At 37.7% G+C, this 27,336-nt stretch overlaps 1 protein-coding gene across 3 annotated transcripts in view; it reads right to left on the bottom strand.

Annotated features, from left to right (window-relative positions):
• LOC126183932 (RNA helicase aquarius) overlaps positions 1 to 27,336 on the bottom strand; it is a 336,087-nt gene that overhangs the window by 166,831 nt on the left and 141,920 nt on the right. For all 3 annotated transcript variants that reach the window (XM_049926283.1, XM_049926297.1, XM_049926289.1), the window contains 2 exons: positions 24,630 to 24,741; positions 2,886 to 3,099 (listed from right to left, as the gene is read on the bottom strand). In XM_049926283.1, the coding sequence (XP_049782240.1) occupies positions 2,886 to 3,099; positions 24,630 to 24,741 (326 nt within the window). The remainder of the gene's footprint in view (positions 1 to 2,885; positions 3,100 to 24,629; positions 24,742 to 27,336) is intronic.

Genomic DNA, 27,336 nt, shown 5'->3' with positions numbered 1-27,336 from the left:
GAAACTCCATAGTTTAACAGAGGACTTCATCCTACCAACATCACCAGTTCTTAAGTGGTTAAGAGACCTCCAAACACCCCACTCCTCACTGTGACCAGCTGTAAGATGTTCTCACAAACTTTTACAGATTTCCATCAAAACAGCAAAACAGTCTTCCCTTGTTTGGAGGGAGTTTCAAAGGTTCTTTTGTTCAAATGAAACTTTTTATTGATTTTAGCCTACAGTCAGGTAGCTCATGGCCAAACAGTGGGTTAACTTCAATGTTCTCAGCCTTCACACATTCTTGACTGGCAGTATCTTCTCAATAAACATCTGGAGGCACAATACCAGCAAGGCAGTAAATCTTCTCAGTGGGGCCAGGTGTTAAGCAGCCTATAATCAGCCTTCAAGCTGCTTTCAGAGCAGGGTCCACAATTTTGGCTTGAGATGATTTACACCAAATGGGCAGACATACTCTGCTGCAGAATAACATAGGGCAAAGCAGTGGCTTTAAGAAGCTTTTGCTTAGCTCTCCTGTTTGTGCCTCTTAATTTTCTCAAGACATTATTCTGAGTTCCGGTTTTCTGTCTGACATTGGAGCAGTGTTGTGTGAAGTGAGAGAGAGTGGTCCAGTATTACTCTTAGGAGTGAAGCAATGTTCCAAGGGGTGCCATTCAAAAATACATTCAATTTTCTTGAGGTCTCCCTGTTCCTGGATTGGGAAACAGAACAGAATTTTTGAGAGATTAGGCTTTAGTTGGTTAGAGTTATAGTAGGTGCCTACTTCTTTCAGAGCATCACACAGAGTGAGTGCTATCTCTTCAAATTTTTCACCTTGGAAGACAAGGTTGGCAGCACTTAAAAAACTTTCCAAGGGAGACCTTGAGAGAGACCATTTTTCTGGATTTTCCACTTAGATTGCTGCCTTTGGAAATCAATTAGAAACCTATGATTCTGCAACCTAGGACGTTTTGGATCCTTGGTGAGAGCAAACACTTTTTGTAAGAGAATACAACGGTTAACCATATTTTATGCACCACTAAGATCAATGAAAGTCACTAGTGATACATTTGTTTTCAAAGCCATCTTCAATAAATCTATGCAACAGTGCTCTTGCCTGGTCTGAAGTTGCTTGTTGTAGGATGAGCTGTTGGTCAATAGCCTGAATGGATTGTTTGAGTAGCATTCTTTTGAATATCTTGTATAACTGACACAGGTCTGTAGTTCTTGGGGTCCCTGCTGTGTTTTACAGGCTTTCGAATGGCTATTACAGCTGTTTCTGCCATAATTACGGAATACTGACCTCCTTATGCGTACATTAAAAAGCTGTCTCAATCATTCCTTAGTGGCCATGTCAAAGTACTTCATTTGTTTCACTCTAATATCATCTAAACCAGCAGCTTTCCCTAATCTGAACTGGTTTGTTGTATTGTCCAGTTCAATGATGTTAAAATCTTACATAAGATCAGATGTTTCTTCATTCCTCTCTGGAAGTAGCTTCCATACAGGTCTCTGAGATTAATCCTGATGTTTTGTTTCACCATTCATGAGAAGTTGGTGGGCAATCTGATTAACTGTTACGTCCGAATGAGTGTTGGTTACAACTGGATGTCTGCTGAGCTTCTTTAAGACTCTCCAGGCTTTCTGGTGACTCTGTCACATGCCTAGTTCTCCCATTAGTTTTCCCCAACTTCCCTCTCTTCACGGGCTGTTAGAGAAGTTAGGGCATATGCTGGTCTGATAGTTTCTTCAGCCAATGGGATCTGTTAAGACTGACTGGTAGTCCTCTGTATATAATATGTCAGACACACAATGTAACTGGTATGACATCTGTGAGGAACAGATTTATGGGACCTCTTAACAGCATCTATGAATGCTTGTCCTGTATCATAGGTCCAATGCAGCAGAAAATTTTGGCCCAGTCTATAAACACTATGTTTGTTACCTACTGCTTCTGAATGCACTAATTCGTAATATATGCAAGCTATTAGGTTATTCGCAATCCAGTGCTGTTTAAATTGCTTGATATTAGGTCAATCTCTTTTATCTACATCCATTTTCCCCCAGTTTGAGTTCCACAAATATTGAGACAACTGCCCCGAGGGCCAGCCAGGCTTTTCTGGCTGATAAGATGGCACTGCAACGCTCAAAACTGGGAACTACATGCATGTGCTCTGATTTCACTGTACAAACAATGAGTGTGATATAATGAGGGAAGTATGTGGAGTACAATTATACATATGATAGCATTTTTTACTGGTGTGTGTGTGTGTGTGTGTGTGTGTGTGTGTGTGTGTGTGTGTGTGTGTGTGTGTTTGTGTGTGTGTGTACACGTCCTGCATCTGTTTGTTACTACCAAATTACTTAAATACTGGTTAAGTACCACAATAATTCATAATCTCGGGTTTAGCAGCTCTGGAAGCTATTGATCAATAATAATAATTGGAAAGAGCCATTTTTAACACCATCAAAATAAATAATTTTTCACTTCACAAAACGTCTGAGATGTATGCTCTGGACTGAATTACACAATAACATCCTAACTTAAAGTACAAAAGGTAGAATAATACAATTAAATAAGAAAACAACTATGAATAATATCAAGTGAGCAAACTTATAATCAAGGTACATGGAAACAACATAAACATCAAGCCACAGGGGCACCTCAATGTACTTTGTACCAGTTTCTTGTTATTCTCGAACATGTTGACTGCACTGACAGACTGTCATTCTACTCTTTTGCACTGAAACCATAATGCAGTGATTCTAAATCACTGCGTTACACACAAATTTAAAAAAAAAATACTGTAAAATATTCTCACACAGTTTCATTAAGTCAGAGGAATACAATACTGTGACATACAAATCCAAACTGTGAAATACAAATCCAATCACAAAACACTTACATGTTGACTCCAGGCGGAAAAGATTGAAATTTCGGAGTAGGTAGTCATGGAGAGTGAGAAACTGCAGGTTGAGCTTTGGCAGAGCAAGACATCCTTCACCAGAGAAATACTCAGTGGGAACTATGTTTTCATTCCATATAATCTCTTCGGTAGGATACAAAGGCATCTCATTGAGTGCTTCAAGCTGTGATGCCCTCCTTTCATGCCGTGAAACCTGATAATACAAATTTTCACAATTAAACTATTAAATACTAAAGAAATTTAAATAAAAGAAAGAAAGATGTAAATAAAATTACAGTATACATACACAAAAAATGTGACATCCCCCCTTCCCACACAGACAGAACAGAAACAGTGACTTCATATCCAGATGAATTTTTAATACTGTAGGCGACAAAATTACCATCTTCGGCGTGTAGTACTTGCAGACTTTATTAAAAAAAAAATAATAATAAAATAAATAAATAAAAAGAAATAAAAAATTAAAAATTAAAAAAGTTATAAAAAATTCCTTCTTCAACTCTACACAATGAATGACATGCTGTCTGATTCTGATTTGAATGTTTAAGGAGACCAAAGAGAAAAGGTCATCAGTCTGTCTTTTTCACTTATATCCCCCCCCCCCAACAGGTCTGCATAAATTCTGTGCAAGCGTGAGAAAGTGTTCTAAATGTTCGGATAGCGTATATATGAGGTGTAAAATGGGAACCAGCCTGGTATTCACCTACTGGGATGTGGGAAATTGCCTACAAACTCACATCCAATCTGTCTGGCACACTGACCCATCAGCATTAATCTGACAGGTGGATTCGATCCAGAATCTGCGTACCTCCTCATCCTGGAAGCAGTTGCATTAAAGCTACTTGCACACCGGATGAACCAAGCCATACCACCCACAAACATGCAGCACAGAGCAGTGCAGAACTGCAGCAAATGGAGCAGAGTGTACATAGGCGCACAGCAATGTTCCAGTGAGCATGAGTGCATCAATAAAAATGAAAAATGAGAATTGCCATTTTTAACTAATTCCAAACTTCCAAACCAAAAAACAAAAATATCCATACATCAGCATTTACATTGTGAATCATCTGGTCATTGGTATTCCTTGATGTCATGGTTCGCTCAGAAGACACTCTGCCACCTCCAATCACTTTGCACATCATTATGCCAATTACTGCTTTAACATTCTTGGGATAGCACAAGCTCATGCAGAGTATCTCAGACACAAATCATAAAACTTATGAAGAAAGACTTGCTCTTTAATAAATCTTCTTACAAAATAATTAAACTTCTTAACTTCTGTATGATCTTTCCAAATAAACAAATGAGCAGATCTTCTGCTAAGGTTGTTCATTTATATTCAAAATTGGTACGAGATATCACCCACAATCAACGAAATGATTTATTTTCAAAATTTTTGCCACAAAACATCTGGGAAATCTTGTAACCTCACACATGTAACTTATTCATTGCAGTGCAGAACGGTGCAGTTTAATCATCCACAACACCCGCTTTGTTCTGCACTGTGCCGAACTCCTTTCCTTGGTTTGGTGCAACACAGCTGTACAGCTTAACATGTATAGCTAACTAGGCAGGTGCATATAGTCTTTATAAAATTACTTTTATTACAGTTGCACTCACAACACATTTATGCATAGTGTTACCAATTTCAACAGAGTCCTGCCATCTTTTAGTGCAATTTTTCCCATCTCTCTTAATTTGTTAAATTAATTTATTTAATAGCTTATAGTGTACACATATGGATTAGATCCAAGTACAATTTTTTTTATAATTTTTTTTCACTCCATTAGGCAATCTGTTACAGCAACTGTATATAGAATATTTTAATTAAAAAGTCTTGGTTACAATGCATTTTTAATAAAAGGATAAGTTGCAACCAACACAATTTTTAATTCAAATAACATATTTGTTATTAAATATGCACTCAGATACAATTTTAATTGTCATAGGTACATCATTATAAATACAACAATACTACATATAAACACACATACTGAATCTACTACATTACATCTGCCTACACACATTTAACTTTATCACACTGTACTCCTACTTCCTATTTTTTGCATTTACTGTATTTCCACAAACTAAATAGAAAGGACTTTCTATACCACCTAATCCTGTAATAAGTAAATGTATGCCAATTCAGAATCAATGCCATGAAATCAACAAATAAAAACTGTACAGCTACAAAGGCAGAATAGTGTTATTAACCAAACTTACATCACGTTCACAGAGAGAGAAAACAACCTATTAAACAAAGAGCTGAAATATAATGTACAGCCAGAACTCAAACCCAAAATTATAAAAGATATCATTTTTGCCACAAAAAATGCTGCAGATATAGCAAAGATAAGCAATAACAAAACAACAGTTAGTATGAAAGCTATAATCACTGACCAAACAAGAAGCACATTTCAACACTCACTAAGGTGATGAACCCTGTCCACTCCCCAAGACCTGTGGCTAAGGTACTTTAAAATAGTAAGAGCTTTCAGGGTCCTTGACTTAGGTCATTTACACGTGATAACCACGACAGCTTGGAAGTATAAGTGAGGCCCAGAAACTTCAGCAAGTCTTTAAACTATAGAATGGTGTGTCTCACATATAAGTCATGCAAGTTAAAATTATGGGAATGATTAAAATGTGCGTGCGCACGCGCTGCCCCCCCCCCCCCCCCCCCGCCCCCCCACACCACCACACACACACACACTTACCTGCAGAAAACATAAACCCATATATGCAGCCCATTCCTCCCACCTCCTCATTGTAAGGTGCTGTAGCAATGTTTGAGGAGAAACAGAAAATGACAAAAGCATCCACAAATATGGAGCATTGCACAGGACTCCTTATCATAGGCATTATACTGTTAGCATCAACGGCAAAGACTGTGACACTTAAAACACTTCCCTGGGGAACACCAATCTCCTGCTCAAAACTATATGACAGCAAGCTACCAACTTGCTACCAAAAAAAGCATTGAGATTAAAAAGACAAAATGAATATGGGGAGGCAGCCATGAAAGCCCTACTTATGAAGCTGTATAAGAATATTGTGACTCCGTGTAGGGTAATATGGCTTATTATGTCAAATAATTTCCATATACATTGCTGTATACATACAAAAGCCTGCTGGATAGCCATCTCTAGCAGGGCCAGGTTGTCAATAGTGGACTGACATTTTCTGGATCCACACTGAGAGCAGCTAAGGAGCTGTCTGGTCTCTAATATCCAAACCTGTCAACAATTTACCATTTGCTTCAAGGTCTTTCCCAGCTCATTAAGGCAACACTTTGGTAACTACTGGGACATGTCCTTTCCTGATTTGAGTAAGCTATCAAAATTGCCTCCTCCTATGAGGGGAAACAATCCTGTCTGCCATACTGAATTACAACATTCAAGGAGGATTTTCTTTGACGCTGCTTGCAAGTGTTGTACCATACTGCACTGGATTTGGTCATAAAAGAGCACAGTAACACAAGCATGAGATTGCGGAAAGAAGCTTTCGCATGGAGGAAGGTCAGTAGTAAGACAGAATTGTTGGACCTGAAATCCAACTAGCCATCCTCTATGGTCATATGGTAGCATGGAACACTGGATCCTAGCTGGCATGGCAGCAGTCACCAAAAAACGCTCTGTAATTGACTGGGCGATATCTCTGGGCATTGTCTGAATACACCCCTACTTCAGCACCGTTGCTGTAGTTAAACAACTGCATGCTCCAGAAATCCGGCTAATGAATTTCCATGCTGTTGCAGAACAAGTGGAGCGACTCATAAGAGTTCAGGAACATGGGCCATAACCTTTTCCTGTTCTCTTTGATTCTGCATAGAGCATTGACTCTCTTGACTCAAAATGCTGTGAGTTTTTCTACTGTTAGGTGTAACTTAAACCATCACATAACTATACACCTGCCCTGCATTGCTGAGTGTCAGGCATCAGTCCACTAAGGTAACGGCTGCCTTTTAAGATAATCTGAGAACTTCAGGATGGATAACCCACAGCATGGTAGTTCAGAACATGTGATGTGGTCCAACAATTCCTAGATGCTCCTTTGGTGTTAAAACACAGCCAGCTGGCTGAACAGCATCCATTTAGCACTGCTGATCATCCATTTTGGTGGCTTTCTTTCCATGAATGTTCCATCCTGTAGGTGAATCCAGAGTGGGAAATGGTCACTGGAATGAAGGTTATCAGTTACACCTCACTGAGTACAGTCTGAAAAGGCCGGAGAGCAGAAAGAGAGGTCCATGGACAAGAATGGCCCAGTAGCAGCAGAGAAATGAGTGGGTTTCCCCTTGCTAGGGATTCGCAGCTCCTGAGACACAATGATGCGCTCTAAAACTTAGCCCCTGTGTAGTTTGAGGGTCCCATAATACATTATGGAAATTGTCATCTCCCAGTAAGAGAAACGGCCAGGGGAGTTGGTCCACGTAATATGTTAGAGCCTCGGACTGTATCAGGTCCTGTGGCGGTAAATACGAAGAACATACATTGATCTTCGTGCCCACAGACACAGACAGACCACTGCTTGTAGGTTAGTAACCAAGAAAAATTAAGGGTATAGCCACAAAGCATAGGGGCACAGTAGGTTTGAAATGTATTTCCTGTAAACAAAAACACAGGGGACATTCCTGTGGTGGTATTTTTAGTTCCTCCACATGCTCCCTGAACCTGTTGAAGTTCCACTGTAGTATGGGAGTCATTTCTCAGTGAGGTTTTTCTTTCACCCTGTCTCTTCACCAGGCTGGGGATCCTGTGGCAGATGTGGGCTTAGCCAAGTGGCTACATAGTTGCCCCTGGTAGATTTCATATTTCATTCTCTCCTAAAACAAATCATTAGGAACATCAGAAAAAACAAGGTCTACATGATCTAATGGTTTACGACCTATCTTCCTCTGTGGCTGACACTTCCCATAAGGTTGGTTTGCCAGAGGAGGCATTGCAGGAAGTGATAATGGCAGTGTTTGTTTACTAAAGTTTGCCTTCTATGCAGCCAACAGCTCTAAAACTTCGGCAGCTGTGATGTTCGACACTAGCAACCTCCATTTGTGTAGAGGGCCTGGCTTTTGGAACATCCTTTTTAAGAACTGAGGTGGGTGAAACAGTAAAGGGGTGGGCTGCATTGCAATATAGATCTTTTTGACCTCACCATAAGAGATACGCTTCAATGTTTTGAGCATCTGTATCTTCCTTTACTCGCAGTAAATGCTGGAGTCTCTATTCCAGACAGGGTGATCCCCAGAACAGTTACCACACTTCAGAAGAGATGGGCAAACACCACCTTCGTGTGCAATCTTACCACAGCTGCTGCAAGTGGCTTGTGCCTTACACACTGTGGTAGTGTGCCCAAAGTGCTGGCATTTAAAACAAAGCATTTGGATTAGGACATACAGCTACACATTTAAGCAAAAGAAACCTGCCTCGATTTTCTCTGGAAGTGTTGGGTTACTGGAAGTACAAATACAGGAATCTGATTTGACCAGTCCACTACCTACCCATTTCATTACATTTTGCAAACATTCTTGAGCCCACTCATCTTTCAGTTCCTCTTTGGGAATATCAGTATTATCTCTGCACAACACAACATGTTTTCCGTAGTTACAATGTTGTGTAACTATGCTTTGATTGTATATTCCCTCAGGCGTTTAGATTTCTGGAAGTTCGAAGCTTGTTGGGAACTAGAAGTTTCAACCAACAGTGTCCCATTTCTCATGCGCTTCACAGATTTTAAAGTGCCAGCCATGCCTTTTAAACTCTTCCCAGTGAGAAAGGTGAAACTTTCTTAAAGTTGCCCACTTTCCATTTAACTACTAAAAACACATTCTGCCCAGTAGTTTGTGTTCTGTTACTACAAATGGAAGAATTTGGAATAATCCCTGTGTCAGGAGGACTGGCTACATTAATCATCTTGTCAGGCTGGGTGTTGATGCCCACCAGCAGTACATCGATTCAGCTGGTAGTTGACAGGGATAAGCTTGAGTATTGCATCTCAGTCCCATGAGCAATTAGTGAAATAAGGGTCAATCCAGACAGAGTCCCACATAACTGTATAAGACTTATAAAACAAGGACTGTTCCACCTCAACAGCCACACATCTCATCAGTGTGCAGCACATTGAAATTGAGGGTTCTTTTTACAGATGTTTTTACCATCCCCATGATGTGGGCAGTCAAACCAAGATCCCCATTTCCTGTGACACACAACATTAGACCACCATGGCACTGTGGTCATTGAGGCATGCCCACAGTTTACAATTAAAGAGAGCTGGCAGTGATCACCAGTCTTCAGTTCAGAATACCCCAGTTTGGAAGCTTGTACCCAGCAAACGAATGCTGAGCTCCTCAATGTGCTCGGAATTTACAAGAACCCAAGAGAAACGTGGCTTTATTGAAAAATTTTACACAGATAAAAGAGTTCACCCTGAATGCTAATGATGTATTAGTAATGGAAGGTGAAACAGAAAATCCTGCAAGAGTCTTACACAATGAGAACCACTACAGTTAAATGATACTGCCAATTCCCTAATTAGTTTCAGAATAAGAATGCTATTCTAAATTAATAACTGTGTCCAACAAATGACTAGTTATGAAAGAAGATTTGATAGTATAGAATTTTTTTTTTCTTTTTTTTCTTTCTTTCTTTCTTTCTTTTAAATGGATTCTGTCCCATGTGGAGTTGCTAGTCTCCCATTGGGCACCTCCCCAGGTGGCGGATTGGGGAATGTTCACCAGATGTGGTGGACACTGGGCAAATAAAATACCTGGGGCGGACCAAAACTAGCAAAACAACAACTGCTGCCTTGCAGTTGGGAGTTGGGTCTCCAAGGCTAAGGGAAGAAAACTCTGATTAAAAATCACCCATCCCCCAGTAGGGGTTGGATGCAGGGTTGATAGCCCACTCTGTAAAACACAATTGTTGTGAAACTTCTACAAGTACAGTCGGATGGATGAAGGAAGACGGACTTGTCATGGAAAAGGACAAAGAGGATGGAATACAAGTAAATGAAGGAGGGAAAATAAGGAAGAAGAGAAATATAAGGCGTAGATCAGATCTATATATTGGTCCTTGGAATGTGAGATCCCCATATCGCCCAGGAGTACTGAAAGTAATGCTGGATCAAATAATGAATCTGAAGCAAAATATAATAGCACTACAAGAAATTAGATGGACAGGGAGTGGAGTTTTAGAAAAGAAAGAGGCGAATATATTCTATAGCTGCAGCGAAAGAAATCATGAGCTGGGGACAGGATTTGTTGTACACCATCAATTAAAGCATTTGGTAATAGGGTTTACACCCATTAGTCCAAGATTATCAACACTCAGGATAAAGGGGAAATTCTTTAACTATTCCATAATTAATGCCCATGCACCAACAGAAGAAACCGAAGAAGAAGAGAAAGAACTATTCTATGAATCTTTGGAAAGAGTATATGATGAGTGCCCAGGGCATGATATTAAAATAATAGCCGGAGACCTAAATTCTCAGGTGGGGAAAGAACACATTTATAGACTATAATTGGCCCCCACAGCAAACATGCAACAAGTAATGAGAACGGAACAAGGCTTATACTGTTCGCAGCATCTAGAAATATGGTAATAGGATCAACACTGTTCCTACATAAAGAAATACATAAGGGAACATGGAACTCACCGGATGGAAACACAGTAAACCAGATTGACCATGTGTTTGAGACACAAATCAGACCTATTGAATGTGAGGAGTCTCAGAGGCCCAAACATAGATACAGGTCATTTTCTGGTATGGGCACGAGTGAGAGCAAGAATATCTAATGCAGTGAAAGAAGTTTGACCCAGGGCACAGGAATATAACAGAACAACTTTATAATCATTGGAAGTTAGAGAACAGTATCAGGAGAAGATAATTCAGATTCTGGAAAACGTTGGAGAATATAACAATATCAAAGATCAGTGGGAAGCGATAAAAAAGACAGTGGAGACATCGGCAAGAGAGACACTTGGAATTGGGACAAGACAAGTAAGACCATCATGGTTTGGCACTGAATGCGAAATAGTAACTGAAGAAAAGAACAAAGCATATAGAAGGACATTGCGATCACACTGTACAAGGAGGATAGTAGAAGAATACAAAGAAAAATGGAGGATTGAAAATAGAACTCACCAAAGAAAAAAAAGAGAGGATGGAAGAAAGCAAGTGTCAAAGAAATGCAACTCATGAGAAGCAAAAATGAAATAAGAAAATTCTAGAGAGAGGTGAATGTGGCATGGAAGCCTTTTGGTAATAAAACAAGCTTAATAAAAGTTGAGACAGGGAATATAATAAGTGAAGAAAAGGGAATACGCAAAAGATGGCGCTGGTATTTTGACAGTCTCCTCAACCCTAGAATAAAATCAGTGCAGATACTGGCCTACAAGGATGGCATAGATATCATAGCAAGAACCCAAAAAGCAATGGAAGAGACATTTACAGCTCTCGAACAGGCTAGTAGGAACATGGGGTTAATTTTTAATGAACAAAAAACAAAATATATGGCAAATGGAGAAGAACATAGAGAAAATAAGCCAAATGCAATGACAATGGGCAATTATACGTTTGAGAGAGTTGAACATTTCAAGTAAATGGGCTCGACAGTTATGCATCTAAATGATACCTTCTATGAAATTAAGCACAGATTAATACTAGCCACTAGAGCCCATTTTGCCCTAAAAAGACTTTTATCCTCAAGGCTCCTTACTTGTACCACTAAATTAACTATCTATAAATCACTTATACAACCAGTGCTTACGTATGCCTCTAGTGCCTGGACATTAACAACTAAAGATATTGAAACACTGGATGCATTTGTAAGAAAGGTACTTAGATGAATTATCAGCCCAGTCTGTGAAAGAGGACGATGGAGGAGGAGATATAACTATGAGTTGTATATCATATACAAAGACCACCCCATCAAAAGGATACTGAAATCATCCAGACTGAGGTGGGCAGGACATATGGCTCACATGAATGATACAGAAGTACCAAAAAGAATATTACAAGGAAGGCCAGGAGGGCAGAGAGGATGTGGTCGACCAAGAGCCAGATGGGAAGATGGAGTAATCGAAGATCTTAGGAAGATGGGCTATAGAACCAAGAAAGAAGAAGAAGAAGAAGAAGAAGAAGAAGAGTAATGGGTTCTGTAGGTTTAATTTATTAAATGATGAAATCTGGTGAAGATTTGTACAATTTTCTATTCCTGGTAATATTAATAATTGCTATAGATTTTGTACAAAGGAACTTTGTAATATTTTGAGTGTACTGAATTATAATACGATTGTATTTAAGTAATTTTTTAAGGATGCTCAATACATTAGTTTAGCGACTTATGCAATGATGGTTAGCTTTGCTATAGTTTGGATAGTCAAGCTCGTATTTATTTTGCTATATCTAAACAATTTAAGAAAGCTCCATTAAGTTTCGAGAATGCAACCGCATGAATTCTGCTTCTTCTTCTAATATTTCGGCTGTATACCTTTCAGCCATCTGAAAGGTATCTTCTCTGAAGATGGTTGAAAGGTATACAGCCGAAATATTAGAAGAAGAAGCAGAATTCATGCGGCTGCATTCCCGAAATTTAATGGAGCAGTCTTTGCGCCGCGAAAACTTGAAGATTCACAATTTAAGAAAGGACTAAATGTGTAGATGAATTGAAGCATTGTACAAATAGTTTATGGTCAAAATATTCTATGGTTTTGCTAAACAGATAAGAATTTGGGAATCGATTACATCAGTGGCAACTTTGGAGAAATGCCCAAGTAACTTCTGGACAAAGTATTCTAATGCTCTGCACCAAAAATGAACCTAATATTTTTCTGGATTTTTTTAACTGAATAATTAATGTAATAGTGTACATAAGGTGGATGACATAAATAGACTTCATTGAGAGGTAAATAGACTCTGTTGTTATAATAAATGGAAGATTGTAACAAGTTAGGCGTTTAATAGGTCACTTTAAGAGTGCTTGGGTGGCACAGTCAGTGCAGCACTTGCCCACGAAAGCCAAAGGTCCAGAGTTTGAGTCTCGGTCTGGCACACAGTTTTAATCTACAAGGAAGTTTTATTATGACATTATCAGAACTGGTTTGTCAGTGTACAGAGAATTGCTGAACTGAATTTGGGATTTTTTACCATTAATGTCAAAGGAGCACAGGGTTATACATAAATGAAACATGATTCTTGATGTAATGTTCAATATTTGTATTAGGTTACTTAGAAAATAGTGACATTTATATGGGATCATTTTTGTCAGTGTACAGAGAATTGCTGAATTCAATTTGGGATTTTTTACCACTAATGTCAAAGGAGCGTAGTTTTCTGTAGCCTCATCACCCTAAATAAATGAGAAAACATGTCTATAAATAATATTACTATGATGTTTAAATAATATACTGAAGTTTCATATTGATATATGGGATATTCTGTATTAGGACAAATATTTGTTCTGTATTATATTATTTGTTTGAGATACCCCTTCGGTGATATGCCGTGGTTATAGTTTGTCAGTAGATGCCTTTACATCACAGCAAAAGCAGCAAGTAGCTTCCAAAACTGCATGGACTACTTAGTGGAAGCCTCATAGTTAGCACTGACACGTCACGTCATCAATGAAGAAACCATAGAATAATGAATGTATAAATGCTTTTGGGAAAAGATCTGCAGTTCCATCCAACCTGAATGAAATCTCCATGCAGAACCTACATCTGTATATGGTTATATAATAAATGATCATGGTTACATGAACCAATTCAAAGTTATTTCAATAGTATAAACAGAAGAACGACTTCTAAATATTATGCCAAGATTAAAGCTATACTAACAATTTCACTGTTTTTGCCATCTAGAACCCTCTTCTGAAATGCCTGAAATATCGAGGACAGCAAGAATAAATTAAACCAAAGTATTATGATGAATATACAACCAGTGAGCTATATTAACAATGTTTAAAAGAAGAAAAATTGCATACCTACGACATATCTTACAGAACACCTAATATATACTTCTACAGTTGATAACAGAAGGGAAGACTAAAGATAAAAGAAGGAAAGGGTGAAGAAGAATATCTTGGGTAGATAGTATAAAGTAGTAGACTAGATTACCAAGTGATGACCAACTACTTCATACTGTGGTTCATAGAATAAAAATGCACAGTGTCATCACCAACATCCATTAATGGATAGGCAGAAGAAGAAGAAGAAGAGGAATGGCATAAATATGCTTACATCAAAAAGATTCTATTTTCATTGTTTGTACTATCTTAGTAACTGACATAAGTTTATTTTAGTAGTTGAAGAGTCTTTGGAATTTAAACATCTGAATGTGAAAGTGCTAAGAGGTGATGACGTGTTTATTATTTCCCACAAAAATGTAAGTAAATAAATTAATGAAATGAATCATACAACTCACTTAAGATACAAACTAAAATAAAGGAATACTTCTGTAGAGGGTTAAATCTGGCACATCTGGCAAATAATCATCACAGTTCAGAATAATGCACATGTAACAGAAAAGCACATGATGATGGCACCAAGCTGCCAAAATGCACCGTGCTAATAAATATTAGCAAAAACCGACTGAAGCAATTATTTTGTAAACTCTTTGTCAAATATCTTCCATCTGCTACTGACTTTCTTCAATGACCCTGCAATGATGTTTTACACAGACCGTTTTTTGCAGCTTTTAGTATCTCACTGTGAGTTAAGTCTTTTTATAGGGTTTATAATGTTCATCAAAACTGTCCGGCCTATGAGCGTCTTTGATATTACTATGAAGATGTTTCAGTTTCACAGGGCACATACTCTCCTTTTTCTTCCTCAGTAAGAAAGATGTTTCTCTAGTTATTTTACTATTCGCACATCACCAATGTATAACCACAATCATCGTAGTGAAATAGGTGGAATATCTCAAAAAGCAGCCTACAGAACTGTAAAACATAACTATAAACAGTTCCACCATAGTGAAGATATGAAAAAGATCAGATTAATGCATTATTCTTAATGTTTCAAACACAAAAAGAAGCAAAATATAATCGCCAAATATTTAAGCCTCTTATTTAAGAGCAAAAATTGAACCATACAGACAGAATCAAACATATTGTTGGCAGCAAACTTCACCAGTGAATGAATGTCCTACAACATAATAGTTACTATTCTCAACTGCTTAGACAAGACAGCTACACGATGTGTGACTTTGGCTGTCGCACACAATCATCATTAATGTTCTTTTGTACAAGTGGCTTTTTTGTGAGGATTCACACTGATGTAAACACATGAAAATATTTGAAGCAAGTCAATTTTCTTATTTCTACGTTCTGAACATTGGCACTTATTTATGTGGTAAATGCAGTTGAAGTAGACCTATGATCACTGCAAAATATCTTTCGATGTGCTTCGAGGAAGAGTGAGCAGGCCTTACTGTTTATGATCTAAGTAAATGGCACGGTGGAGCTGACTGTACTCGATAAAGTCGTACTGTGGAAGTCAGAACATTGCAAAATTGCAATGAAATGTTGGACACGTGGAAAGGATCAGCTGTCAATGCAAGAACTGGTAGTTGACCTTTACCACAAAAAACTATAACACAGTGTACATAAACAGGCGAGACTATCTAATATTTCTTTATGCCATTGACAACTTAGCACTGGAATTAGTAACAACAGTAAAACATCTGAACTTAATAATGCCCTGCAGAAGTCTGCTCAAAGAACTGTGTACACAAACTTCCAGCACATTTTTCACTTTATGGACACTGTGACAAGTAATATCTCTTTCTTTCAAAGCGCCAGGAACACCCATATTTAAATATCCAAAAACAATATGTCTAACTACTATTAAAGCACAATTTAAGAGTAGCCTAAGTGATTTATTGGTGGTCAGCCCCTACTCTGTTGATGAATTACTCAGGAGAACAAATTTATGTATCTCTTATTAACAATATCAAGTAATCTGAGTGCCATGTAGTGCCTTATGCAAATCTGCAGTGGAGTTGTGCGACTGGAATAAGAAAGTTTGGTAAACATTTTTTGTGACAATATTAAGCTACAGCGGCATGCAGTTTATTTTAAATTTATTCCAAGTCTTTGAGGTATATTTTCTTAGGATCTATGAAATGTGACTCAGTACATCACTTAATACATAATTATGTATTTATGTTTGCCACAACCTTAATGATCTCCTTAGTATGATTCTATAGGAGTACGCATCCAGTGGGATTTAAGGTGGAACAGACACATAGATCTAGTTGATGAAAACCAGATGCCACACAGATTCATCACAAGAATTCTAAGGAAATGTAATCCACCCACAAAGACAGTGGCTTACAAAACCAACATCTGCCTAAGTCTTGAATATTTCTCGTCAATTTGGGATACCAGGCACAGTAAGATTTATAGAAAAAATTAAATGAAGCACTATATATTTTATTATGCGTAGATTTCATCAGTATGACTATTACAGAGATGCTCATCTAACGTAAGTGGTACATGCTAAAAGACAGGTATAATATATCAAGAAGAAGTTTACTGTTTAAATCATGAAACACTCATTTCAGGAGTTGACATGCAACAAATTACTTCCTTCCACATATGGCACTCAGGACAGTTTTGGTGTAAGCTTTGCACATCAGATAATCAGTATAGACTATTAACCAACAATTATCATTTGTCAACTTCAGGAGACTCCCCACAAGATTGATTCCAATTTGGGGGAATGGCACTGATGCAGGTGGAATTGGTGTCAGATACCAAGAGGTAACTGTGGCAATTGCTTCCACCACTGGCATTCCTTACAGTAGCTCAATGTGGAAATACTTCAAGACAGCTGGTTGGAGGTGAGCTGAGATAATAAGCAACTATTTCCACTTCCCTGGATCAAAGTTCCGCTTACACAATGATCTTTTCATTAATTGGAAAGCTCTTTTGGTCAGTTATTCCTCCTTTACATGCTTCTGTGGTTTACAGTAGTGCTGGCTCTTTAATTTGTTCAGTAACAAAGTCATTTAACTCAGCAATGACTGTGATTCATCCATGCTGCTGTGTTCTGCCAAAGGACTCACTGAAAGGCAGTCAATGACTTTCTGTTTGCATCCATTTTTGCATAACTTGTTTTGTGAGGTAAAGTGCAAGTGGTTTTTCAACCAGAGTTTATGTATGTGCTTTAGCCTTGTTACAATATTAAGCTGAGACTAATTAAAGGTGTATTATTGTATAAATTGTATGCTGGTGGTGATGAGAAAAAGACTGCACAAATCCCAGTTGACAAACACCAAACTAGAACAGCATACCTCAAAGACTGTAAGAAAAAAGAAGAAATCCCTCTATCGTATTGCAATTACAAATCAAAGTGTGGCTACGGCCTCCCACTGGGTAGACCGTTCGCCTGGTGCAAGCCTTTCGAGTTGACGCCACTTCGGCGACTTGTGTGTCGATGGGGATGAAGTGATGATGATAAGGACAACACAACACCCAGTCCCTGAGTGGAGAAAATCTCCAACCCAGCCAGAAATTGAACCCGGGCAGTTAGGTATGACATGCAATTAAAAATGAAACTTTCCGACTTACTACAGGAGCTAAACTCAGAAATATGGAAACAGTATGATTTAGTTCGAAATTAAGTGAATGACCTATTTAAAGATGTGAACTGAACAAGGACTTTTGAGTAATTAAAAGATTTAACTGGGCAGAAATGTAACACACAACATGAACAAATTTCAGGCACACCGTAAGGTTGAAAGGGTTGGAACAAAGCAAAATTCAAATGTAACCACTAGTTTCAGGATCTACACTCGCTACTTTGGAGGAGTGTGTAGGTGCTCTATTCAATAATAAAGTATGAAAAGTATGAGAAAGGATTGAATTGTTGATAGATACATATCATTCTAATGTGGAAACAGACCGAACAAAGAAATAATTACAGAAAACTTGGAAAAAGTTAATAGCGACTAAAAAGGAATTACATGAAAGGAAGCCTACTGCAAATAGTGAACAATCAACTGAGCTGATCAAGGAATTGCAGCTAGGAAATGGAACTAGTCTATCCAAACAATTCCCTAAATTTAAGCCAAATGAGGTGGTTTTACCCTACATATCTTTTAAGGGAATTTACGAAGTCTTCACGCAAGAAATGGGATGATTCGCAGAGGACTGATTTTGTATTAGTTCTTTGGAGGGTGATGCTGCAGAGTGAGCTGAAGAATTTACGTCCTAGAATGATCTTCAGAAAAAATTTAAAAAGAAGTACTGGTCTCCTGAACTTATAAGAAATATACTTAGTGACACTTAACAAGGTCTAAATATTTGGATGATTTGATAGAGGACAGTCACTTAATTAAAGTTTTGGTGTGAAGATTACCGTTTCATACAAGAAGAGAGATTTGGTATAGTGGGTGGTCAACTGTTAGTGATTTGCTGATGTTTATCACATGTTCATAAAAAAAGAATGTGGGGATTATACATCACGCTTGTCAAACAGATAACAATAAAGGTAACCATTCTTCACCATGATTCCAACGAAACAATGGAAGCAAATACTGTAAAGTAAGGAAACAAATAATACAGTAAAGTAAGGAAAAAGAAGCAATCTATGGAGTAACCAGTCACTAGTGCTTTCCACAAATAATATAAACAATACATTTACTTGTACACTGACAGACCATTTGATTTTGAATAAGCCATTGGTAAACCATGGACGTTTTGGAGCTGGGGCCAGGATCCAGTACTTGTCACTCGAACAACAGGCGGCCACAAGAAGAAATTAGTAGCCTTTACCAGCTAGAATGTATGAATGGTTGTTGGAGGAAGGAACTCAAGAAAAAGAAGAGCAGGTAAAACCTATTATACAGGGAAAAATTTTTGATAGCAAGGTGGATATTCATTTACTACTCTGGAAGTGAGAACTCTATGATAAATATATATAATAAATGTAGCTGTCCAACACTACCAATAACTGGAGTTTATATAGCTGGAATAAATGGGAGCAAAGAAAGCTTATTAAGGAAAAAACAAGATTAAAATTAACAGTTTTTCATTTCAGCAGAGACTATTAATGGCACCAAAATGTGAATTCAGAAGTACTGTTGGGTTTAAATTGGCTAATACAAAATAAGGCCTCTCTTATATGACAAAAAGTAACTGTACTTATGAAGTGTCTTTTAAAAATAATACTGTAGATTTTAAGCAAGAACTGCAAGAGATAAGGTACATCAACTTGGTTGCCACAGCCAATGCAATAGCACGGGATAAACTTCTCACAACAGCGGATGCACTAATAGAAAACATATTAGTTAAGTTGAAGAAAACTAATACACTAACCCAGCAACACAAAAATGAACTAAAAGATGTATTAGTTAAGTATCAAATAGTATTTTATGAAAAACTTGTGGAGTGCTTGGTGATTACACTGGTACGTTTAAGGTAAAAGAATATAAACACTTTTTTTCTGCAAACCATACACTATTCCTATGAGTGTATATGTGGTGTTTGTTCTTTCAGACACCACATGTATAATTACAGCGATGATGGCCAATGACCCTTTCAGTACAGGTGCACACCACACTCGAATTCTTATGGGAATCAGTGTAGATACCATGAGTAATGACGCTAAGAGCACGGGCATTATATCAGTAGCGTGTGGTTTAAGGTGAGAATTTGGGTTTGACGGGATGCATTCTAGTGTAGTCCGAACAACTGTAGTGACCACTGTGTCCAGATGGTGTAGTAATCACATCTGCCTAGTGAGTTAAAAGGAAAAATAAGGAAGAATTTAAGTAGACACACACAATGCTAAATGCGAGAACATAATTGAAAAGCAAGCATCCCTATTTTTAAACTTAATGACGTGATGCAAGTGAAAATCTTTCATCACAGTTCACAATTAAAGAAAAAATGAGGAAATTTTTCCATTGTTATGAAGGTCGATAAAAAATTACAGGGATTCCACATCCCATGGCCGTTTTCTTAGTAGACCCTTGGAGGGGAAAATAAAAATGTCTCTATAATATAGATAAGATCAAAAGATATGTGGCATAAAAACGCCCTTTCAATATCTCTTACAACTAACATAGTTCTATGCTAGTATGTGGCAACAACAGAAACCAACAAACTTTAGCTAGCAAACAGGCTGCAGAACCAAGATGAGTTATTTTCTTTCTGAGTGGAGCTGGATGTTAGCTCTGTCACTTTGATGGGGGAGGACAGAGGGAGGGCCACAGGATATACCGTCAACTATGAAGTGTAAGCATTATGGGCTAAAAACCATGTACGACTGCTGCACCATATAATTCGAGGGCCTTTGGTGAAACATACAATATGAGGACATTCAGAATTACAGTAGTGAGTAAGTATAAAGCAGTAAGACAAATATCACACGGATGACAGACTGAAAACCAGGTACGAATATGAGCTACGGTAGGAGTAGGTTACCTCCGTTTATGTATATAAAAGGAGAAGGTAGAGTTGTATGGGCTATTAAGAGGATAGTGTACCCCAATCTTTACGAATGTACCTTTGTGTGTATGTATGTATGAGGATCATCCAGAAAGTGAAGAACATTTCGGCATAACTACATAAAAACAAAATATTTCAACACAAAAAGCTATTCACAATATTACAGTAGCTTACTTTATTTTTCAATATAGTCATCATAACTCTCAAGGCTCTTATTGTAACATGGGGGCAATTTTTCAATTCCCATGTTGTATTCCTCTATCGCAGAAGATTTGAGCCAGGATGTAACAGCTTGTTTGAAGTCTTCATCATTTGCAAACTGTTTTCCACCCAAAAATTCCTTTAGTTTTGGGAATAAGTGAAAAACACTTTGTACGAAGTCAGGGCTATAAGGACCAGGTCCACAAATATCCAACTTAAAATGCTTAAGTTCTTGCTGTGTTCAAATGATGTATGGTGGCTGCACATTGGCATGAATCAAAAACACCTTTGCTGACAACATTCCACATCACTAAAGACTTTTTCATTGCACTATCAGCATAAACATTCTTTATTTGCCTATATATTTTAATAGGCCAAACATTTTGTGCATTCAAAAAACAAACAACACTACGCACTCTGCACTTGGCAGGAATTTCAATGAGTGCCACTATTTCGAAAGGTTATAGAACAAATAGGCATAACTACTTGGCAACAAAACTCGGCTTGCAATCAAGATGGGAGAAGGAGCTAAATGGCACGCTTGTGGTCACAGTGGTACAGGGTCGGCATTGGGTGTGGTCTTCAATTGTTCTTTGCTTTCTGTATGACCTTCATATAATGTGATGGAGAGGACAGGTGGACCTAGAGGAAAAGGATGACATGCACCTGAGAGAAAAAGGAGAATAAATAACATATACAATACTTTCTGTAGGAACAGGTGGTGCCATTAGCTTCAATGTTCCTGCAAAGTAGATTAGTTGACCTGAGTCTTTTAATTTGGTCCATATGCTAATTTAAAGATGGCATAATGAAGACACAAGTGTCTGCATTTTGTATGCGATTCCCCAGTTTTGGAAAGATAGGTAACTGGTTACAGAATGCCCAACAACAAATACTTGTTAACTGTTCAAAACATATAACTCCTCTGGTTCAATGGCAGATTATGAATGTTAAAGACGTTGATGAGGAAACAGGCCTCATAACAATGAATGTGGTGTCCCTGTAACAACTACACAGGGCAATATCCCAGCATAGCTCTGTGAATTGGTGGTGTCTCATATACTCCTCATAGAGGAATCACTAACTTTTTTAAAAAAAATTATTGGAAATAATAATTAATACAGTTGGGTTTTTTAAAAATTTTTAATGGGAAGTCTGCACAATTTAGTCCACGGAATTGGTTTCATTTTAATGTAGATTTTACAAAGGCAAAGGCAATGACTGCATCATGATGCTGCCGTCTACACTTGGCACCAAAGTAAGATATTAGGCCCACTTTTGGATCTTGTAAGGGTAAAAACTACAAAGTCCATTCTACACACTATGCTGAACAACTTTAACCACCAGCTCCTCAGCGAAGAACCTGCCAGGGAAGGAATCATGGGTGGATGTGGGATGGGTATCAGTCATTGGGGTAAATCTTGTTTCTCTCTTAGATCCTAACATTATTCTTAGTCTTTCATTGCCTTTCTTTCTTCTCCTCCATTGACCATTCTCCCTCTTTACCATATTCAACAGTCTCCATCATGAAACCATTCTTATGTACATTTAATGAAACCTGTATTCACAGACTCATCACATGTCCAGTGATTTTCAAAGGTTTTATGAGCATCGCTAGAAAAGCCAGAGGTCTGGAATACATGTAATCAATTAGATGAAATATGGATGATTTGATTAAATGGCTACTCGACTGTGAGTCCTAATAATGAGTAGTTCCAAATAGAAAACAAATAAATATACTAGAACTGCTTAATCATCCATACGGATAATAAATAATTGTTATGAGGGGTGGTCCCATATCCATAGTAAGAGAATTATTACCTGGTAGACATGCTAAGAAACTGAATCCAAATGAAATATATACCTATGACTGATGGTCTACAATCAAATGTGGAGCATTCCACAGTTAATAAAAATGAATGGAATACAATTACAACTGTGCTGGCACACTAAAGAGACAAATGATAGTAATGCTTTTAGTGAGAAGATTAAAACTAGTTTTGAATTTTGAATATTTAATGTTTCATTAACGTTTCACTATAGTGAAAACACCATTCACCTAAGGGGAGGAATCTGCAGTGTAACATATCGCTTTGGTGAAGTGATGTGTTGCACAAGCAGTTTTAAAACCAACAAAAGATGAGCGCCACTATAAAAAGTTATTTTCATAATGAATTAAATAATCTGCTGTTTTGATGCATGTTATATTTATGCTCACGTACCATGAGGTGAATGAACACTACGTATCTGCAAGCCAAGGTGACGATGGATGTCGTAATTGCATCCATGGTACTACTGTCATTGGTTCCTGCCTTGGAGATATGCCAAGTCAGAAATAGATTTTAATGCAGATCAGAAACAAAGCTAATAAAACAGGAAAGTTCTCTCTCTCTCTCTCTCTCTCTCTCTCTCTCTCTCTCTCTCTCTCCACCCCCACACCCCTTTCCAAAGGACGAGACTCTTGAGCGCAAAGTAAAATATAGAAAAGAATGTAGACCTACATTTTACATTGTATGATAATTATAATTTACTTTTTTTAACAGACTTGCCAGTTCACATAACTAAACATAAATATGGTACCTTACACTGGAAATCATGACTTTGTTGCTGGTCTTGTCATATAAGCTGTTGTATACACTATTCTAGCACCACCACATCAATCTTAGAACAACAAAAATGTATAAAATAAAGGACAGGGCACTACACCACAGTGGTACGACCAGAATGTTTATACGGATCTGAATGCCTAATGATGAACTATAAGATGGACAAACTAGAGGTACTGGAAAGAAGGATTATTAGAAAAATAATGGGTGCAATGAAAACTGCAGATGGTTGGAAAATAAGAAGTAATGAGAAGATCTACAAAAATATACAGAAAATATCTGAAGTAATGGCCAAACGAAGATTAACCTTTTTTGGACATCTCTACCGAATGGATGGAAATAGACTAACAAAACAAATACTCCTATATTTCTGGAAGAAGAAATCGTCAATAGCATGGATTACAGAAGTAAGAAACGATCTTGAAAGAAACAACATCAAAGAATTAGAAATAGCAGAAAGAAACCGTTTTAAAAACAAAATACTAAATTTGGAAGGCTTTCAAAGCAGAAGAAATAAAAAATCGGGAACAACATGGACAGAAGAAAGGAAGAGACTTCATGGGGAGAAAATGAGCGAATACTGGAAAAATAGGGAACAACAACAAAGGAAGAAGAGGAACTGAAGTTGTTAACGTGATCCTAGTTGGTCAATACGATTGTAAAAAAAAAAGGACAGGGCTGAGTGTGGGAGCACACATGTAATCTATTAGTACACTGCAAATCCTGTCATAGCTTCTACACTGCATAATCAAACACTAAGCTACAAGAAGAGATGACCTATCAAAGATACTGGTATGCCAGCTGCTCTCTTTATGAGGTTGTCCCAGAAAATTATAATAGCTGCATAAGCATTTATTTCACTATTTGTATCATTTTTAACCTTGTCTCACAACAGCACTTTTGAATTCTGGAAATGGGAAAAGAAAATGAGGAGAGTTTGGTTTAAGCTTAATGTCCTTCAGATAATGATGTAATCAGAGATAAAGCACTAGTTCACATAGACAGAATACGAGAACTGGCTATCATCTTGCTGAAAGAATAATCAAAGCAATTGCCTGAAGTGATTTAGAGAAACTTCCAGCAGGCTGTAACAGATGTCCAGTTCTGGATTTGAACCATAGTCTTCTCATACTTTTATTTACGACACCTCATAATTACATAAGCGTTTAGGTTCAGACATATATTTCTTGTAAGTGTACCGTTTGCATTTCCCTAACAATTCTCAAGTTTCGTTTGGAGTACTGACAATAACATATGAACTAAAACTGGTTCTTTCCGACATTTTATACAAAATATTTACACTGTCTGCCTGTATCAGAAAGCGGAGCAATAAATTTACTTTAATGATTACGGCACAGAACATCAAAGTCTATGCCCCAACACGAAAACAGAAACAATTTAATTAGGCTTAGAAACTAACATATAAGCATGTAAAATAATATATAAAGCTTGGCCACTTACCAGCAACTCCAGCAGAAAGTTCCTATCAACACGATGCCATTCTTCAACCTCGGCAGATTCCTCTCCTGGCACTAGGTTCAAATACGTTGCTATTGCTCTTAATTTCTGTTGACTGAATAGGAAAAACAGTTATTCATATTCCTTTATAAAAAGTATGGTTTTAAAGTAACACATGAAAGTATTAAAATAGTTATAGTTTAGCATGGAAATAACTATAATTTAAGTGCAGGAAAAGTATGAAAAATTGCAGCAATCCTAGCGTATTTAAAAAAAAAAAAAAAAAAAAAAAAAAAAATGAGACATTCAAAACGTACCATATTTTTAACTGTCAATTATCAAACAAAAAAATCCACCACCTTCCATGGAAACGATTACCCTGGCATACTTACTTATTCAGTTTGAAATGTAGTAGCGAGACCACTAATTCACCTGTATAGAAACTGCAGAATCAAGTGTAAGGTGCAATTAACAAAAAGTTTGTCTAACCATGAACAATTGAAACATATGAGCTTTACACAACCAATATGCAGCAGAAGTCATTAACAACACTACACCATACACCCTTCAAGCACAATGCTATCAGTGATATGCAGTCCCTAATATACTTTCAACATATTACAAATCAGTCTAGGCTTGTGCAAAACTCAGCTTGTCCTTTTCTCACATGACATCCTGTGAACCAGAGAACAGCAGACTGTTGATGAAGGCCTCAGAATTATTATTTATTTATCATATGATGAAAACAAATACAAATATCTGTGGACAAAGGTTCACAATTATATACTCATACAATCTAACATCTCCAGATCTAATTCCCTTATCTATTCAATCACTTCATCTGATGTGTAGTGAGAGTCTATTATTGTTCCTATGTACACATGAAGAGAACAGTCAGCAACAATATGGTGGTCTGTCTGTAATGAGGCACCACAGTCACAATTTGCAAAATCAGCCCATCTCCACTTCAGCAGTAAATAACCACATTTGCCTTGTCAGGTTCAAATCCGGTTTAAGATTCTTCAGCGACTTCTGGGGAGATAGAATCCTTCCACATGGAAGAGTTTTCAACTAGATGTATGTTGATGACTCATGACTTCTCCCACTGGATTTTCCATGAATGGATGACACTGGAGGAGGATCAAATGAGTTTGTTTCCTGTGTGCCATTATAGTTTTTTTGACTTCAAGTGCTAATGTTTTGCTTGCGCAGTATCTTGATGAATGGGCAGCTGACGATTTGTTTGTATGTTGTTACGGACCTTCAGCAGAGCTTCTGATCTTCTCAGAGCTGGAGGTGGCATATTGCTTAGAACAGGAAGTCATAGGAAGTTCGTACTCTGAATACATTTCGCAACTACTTGGATTGCTGCTTGAGTCGCACATCTATCTTCTTAATGTGATCCACGTCCCACAGCAGTATTCAGCAGCACAGTATGACATGGTCAAGGCTGTAGATCTTAAAACATGAACATTAGCTACCCATCTGGTACCAGCAACTGTTTGAAGAACTTTATTTCTCATTCTGACTTTAGCATTACAATCTAGAGATGCTGCTAGAAATTTAGAGTTCTATCTACTGTTATTCCCTAGTATTTTGATTTACTTCAGTGTGGCAACACTTCCCCACTGAATGGGATTTATGGTTTGTAATTTGACAGTCTGCTGTGAAGGCAAAATGTAGATATAACTGTTTTCTGAAGATTTGGGTGGAGGCACCATTCCTTGAAGTATAACCTTTAATTACTCTACATGTAACCACCAAGTGATGCTAAGAAAGTAACAGTGATAAGATGAAACTGAACAGTCTGAAAAGTCCTCTTGGTCACACAATGTACAAGAAGTCTGAAGGCTCAGCAATGGAAAAGGTTCTCACATGTGTGAGAAGGTCAAATATTTTTAACCCAGTTTGTTGTCCCAAATGTTGAGGGTTCATCAGAGACAAGTGTTTTGTCAGGAGTGTCCCAGGGGAAGTGTGATAGGTCTGCTCTTGTTATTTCCATGCATAAACGATCTAACAGATAGGGTGAGCAGCAGTCTGTGACTGTTTGCTGATGACACTTTACTGTGTGGGAAAATGTCATTGTTGAGTGACTGTGGAGGACACAGCAACTCATCTAGACAGAATTTATATTTGATATAATGAGAGGTAGTTTGTTCTCAATCTAAAAAAAAAATAATAATAATAATAATTTAATGCAGACAAATAAGAAAAACAATCCTGCAATGTTCGAATACAATATCAGGAGTGTGCTGCTTGACAATCAAGTTGATTAAATATTTTGGCATAACACTGCAAAGCCATATGAAATGGAATGAGCACATAAGATTGATGATAGGCAAGGCAAACAATTTCGTTTTAATGGAAGGACTCTAGGAAAGTATAGCTCACCTATACAGGGCACCGCATGCAGAGCACTTGTGTGACCCATTTTTGAATACTGCTAGAGTATTTGGGATCCACACCAGATCAGATATGCTACCAGATTTTCTACCTATAGGTTCAAGGCAATACTCTACAGCTATCTGAGAAGATACGTTAAGGAAAGGCAAACTTATGTCTATGGTGAAACTTCCTGGCAGATTAAAACTGTGTGCCCGACCGAGACTCGAACTCGGGACGTTTGCCTTTCGCGGGCAAGTGCTCTACCAACTGAGCTACCGAAGCACGACTCACGCCTGGTACTCACAGCTTTACTTCTGCCAGTATC

The sequence above is a fragment of the Schistocerca cancellata genome, chromosome 1 (assembly GCF_023864275.1).
Source record: "Schistocerca cancellata isolate TAMUIC-IGC-003103 chromosome 1, iqSchCanc2.1, whole genome shotgun sequence".
NCBI classification, from domain to species: Eukaryota; Metazoa; Arthropoda; class Insecta; order Orthoptera; family Acrididae; genus Schistocerca; species Schistocerca cancellata.
Note: the sequence above shows the minus strand (reverse complement) of the source record. Positions and strands in the feature narration are given on the sequence as shown.